This window comes from Vipera ursinii (assembly GCF_947247035.1).
Source record: "Vipera ursinii genome assembly, chromosome: Z".
Taxonomy (NCBI): Eukaryota; Metazoa; Chordata; class Lepidosauria; order Squamata; family Viperidae; genus Vipera; species Vipera ursinii.
The window spans coordinates 25,034,740-25,038,269 of record NC_139517.1 but is presented as its reverse complement, the minus strand read 5'-3'; the positions used below and the strand labels follow the sequence as shown (position 1 = coordinate 25,038,269).

Below are 3,530 nucleotides of genomic sequence, written 5' to 3'. Positions count from 1 at the left end.
ATTTCTTTTTGGATTGCTAACAATATATGTGTCTTCGCGTATTCGGGTCTTTTCCGGTGTAAGATTGAGAGTGTCTTTTCCCGTGTAAGATTGAGAGTGTCTTGGCGACGTTTCAATGAGTTCCCACTCATCATCTTCAGGCTGGTGTCTTCGGCTTTGAAACAGAGATGAGCACGGGCCCCTAGAGTTGGAAATGACTAGCACGCATGTGCAGGGGAACCTTTACCTTTAATATTGATTATAATAATTATACTGTAAGTGAGTAACAGTGGATCACTTGCTTAACTGCTGCAAGAAGATTTCACAGACTGACTACAAACAATGGCATGACAAAGTAGCAACAATTGTGCATTGGAAGATCTGCAAGAAATACCATTTGTCTGCAAGCCATAACTGGTGAGACCATAAAATGGAGAAAAGAAAAGAAAAGGAAGAAGCTAAAATGCTCTGGTACTTTAGAATTCAAATTATATGTCAGATTTAATTGTCAAAAGGAGACAACAGAATATAAAAGAAAGAACTGGAGAAGATAACAAAATACAAATACTTTCAAATAGAAATATAAATGTGGTAACAGAACAGAACAGAACAGAACAGAATAGAATAGAATAGAATAGAATAACTTTATTGTTACTTTGAATGTATACTAATTGGCATACATTAAAATGAAATTTCATTGTATACAGCTCTCAAAGGGTCACCATCTGCAATATACACTACATAAATATGACAAAAATAAATACACACCTATTCATATACCCACATACATTATATGATGCAGAGAAACAACAAAGTCTAGTTTGGATGTAAACCTTGCGAGTTTACCAGATGGATGGCATAGGGAACAGAGCTACTACAGAGTTGGGTAGTCCAGCTAGAAATACTTCAAAACCTCCTCCCAGATGGGAGCAACAGAAGCAGACTGTAAAGTAGGTGTGTGTGGTAACAACCTAACAATGCTTTGAGCTCTAAGTACATAGCACTTACAAGCAGCATCCTGAATACCAGGGAGTGAGCTTTCTATGATCTTCTTGGCTGCCTTTACCATTCTCTGTATGGACTTTCTATCTGAGGTACTGCTGCCACTAAACCAGACAGTGATGCAATTTGTTAAAATGCTTTCAATCATGCCTCTTTAAAAAGTGGCCAGGACAGAAGGAAAGAGATGTGCTCTCCTCATCTGATGCAGGAAATTCAGATGCTGGTTTGCACATTTCATGATGGATGATGTGTGGAGAGACCAAGCAAAGGTAGTACCAATACTAATAGGTGCCTTGAGTGAATCTCCCCAAAATTGAAGTACCAATTCAACATCTTTTCTCTCAGAAAAGGAATAATAAAAATCAAAGTAGTAGCTAAGCTTTTAATACAACATTTAATATTGATGACAAATATTGATCAGTCTTTGCATTATATCAATACAGAAGTAGAGAACAAACAAATACCATCAATGCAACCTTGAAAAATCAGGATGGAACAGAATTATTAACACCAGTGCAATATTTAAGAGCACATTGATATTGTTATTCCATTCATACATAATCATCTATTTCAAAGTATGATAGTTACAAGGCATCCAAAAGTCTTAATTCCTTGATAGATCCTACATTTTCATTATTGAATCCAGTATCAATCCAACAGAGCTCAATGACTCTTCCCAAAAGCACATTAAACAAATGTTTTAGAATTAGGACATTCTATACAATATATCTAATTGATTCTTCTCTCATTTTTATAGTAATTAGCATTTCTAAACATTTCTAAACATTTGGAACACCCATGATAGCTCTAATGTGAAGATTCAAATCATATTATATTCAAATAATGCTTATAAATAAAGACAAAAAACATATCCAGATAAAACTTGTACTCCTAGTTTTTTAGCATTTTCCACACAGCCTTTTGGATGTCCTTGTTCCTGAAGCTATAAATGAAGGGATTGAGGAGTGGGGGCAAAACTGTGTAGAGAACAGCAGAGAGTAAATCCAAAGTATGGGAGGATAGACTTTGGGGCCTCATATATGCAAAAAGAGTAGAGGTCAAAAATAAAGAAAAGACAATCAGGTGGGGAATACATGTGGAAAAAGCTTTATATCTGCCTTGAATTGAGGGGATTTTTAACACAGCTAAGAAAATGTAGCCATAGGAAATAAAGATGAGCCCACTACAAAATGAATCTACGATGATTGCTACAACTAAAATTAAAATTTGATTAATTCTTGTATCAGTACAAGAAATCTTTTGAAGATGAGGAACATCACAGAAAAATTGCTCAATTCTATTGAATTTGCAGAAATTTAACCTGAAAGTGAGAATGGTGTGTAGGGAAGCATGAATCAAATTGCTTATCCAGGAAGCAGCTGCCATTTGTAAACAGGCATCCCAGTTCATCACTAGCGTATATTGCAGGGGGTGGCAGATGGCCACATAACGGTCATAAGCCATGATAGTCAGCAAGGAAAGCTCCGAACCTCCAAATGTGAAAACTGAGAAGACCTGAGCAGCACATCCAACATAGGAGATATCTCTGTTATTTGTCAAAGAAGCAGCCATGGCTTTAGGGATCATAGTTGAGATGAAACAAACATCAGAGATGGATAAATTTACCAAAAAGAAATACATGGGAGCATGAAGGTGCTGATTTAGGACCACAGCAACAAGGAGAAGGACATTTCCCATTAAGGCTAATAAGTAAATGATAAGAAAGATTACAAAATGCAAAATCTGCATATCATGATCATCAGAAAATACCATGAGTTGAAATTCTGTCATAATGGATTCATTTGCCATTTATTTTTTCTGACTTCTTCTGGCTAGAAAAAATATCATAGAAAATTAGTAGAGAAAATGAATTGGGTACAGAAATACCCCCACTATAGTAACAATGATATATGCATAGTATTGTTAAAATTGTCCTAATGTTTGGTATCAGGTTTACTCAATCTTCAAAAGCAAAATACATCTAAAAATATTTAGCTTTTTCCCCACATAATATATGAAACAGTATATCAAATTTCTGTCTGTTGGAATGGACTATACTTACAAAAAGAGGCATTTAGAGAAAGAGACCCTAATGCTAAAAAAGAAAGAGGGATACAAAGAAATAAATTGAAATGATGAAAAAGATTAATATATTGTAGTTGGTTTGTTATAAGGATTGTTTGCTATTGGGGAACATACTACACATATAGACAAACATGTACATATATTACTCTTTCTGTCTCCACTTTCCCCAGAAAAAAAAAGGATAATATTGATTTCTATGTTAATTTTAAAAAGCTGCTAACAAGATAGAAAATAAATACATATGATATACCATGCAAATTTTTATGCATGTATTTTCAGTTTCATTAAAATAATTAAGGAATTCAATATTTATTTAAGTAACTCACTCACTCATACATACATAAAAACAAACAACAACTTTATTTGATTTTATGGTATAGTCCTCCTGGATTTCATGAATATGTCCATTAACATGTGGTTCCTGAATTCAGGAAGCCAAGAGTGATGTAAGTGGACATACAATT

At 34.4% G+C, this 3,530-nt stretch overlaps 1 protein-coding gene across 1 annotated transcript; it reads right to left on the bottom strand.

Annotated features, from left to right (window-relative positions):
* Positions 1 to 1,872: 1,872 nt before the first annotated feature.
* On the bottom strand, positions 1,873 to 2,790 carry LOC310649232 (olfactory receptor 14A16-like; the record flags this gene model as incomplete). The annotated part of the gene is made up of 1 exon (XM_083377535.1): positions 1,873 to 2,790. One exon carries the CDS (start codon positions 2,788 to 2,790, stop codon positions 1,873 to 1,875), a length of 918 nt encoding a protein of 305 aa, XP_083233661.1.
* Between the last annotated feature and the right edge of the window lie 740 nt (positions 2,791 to 3,530).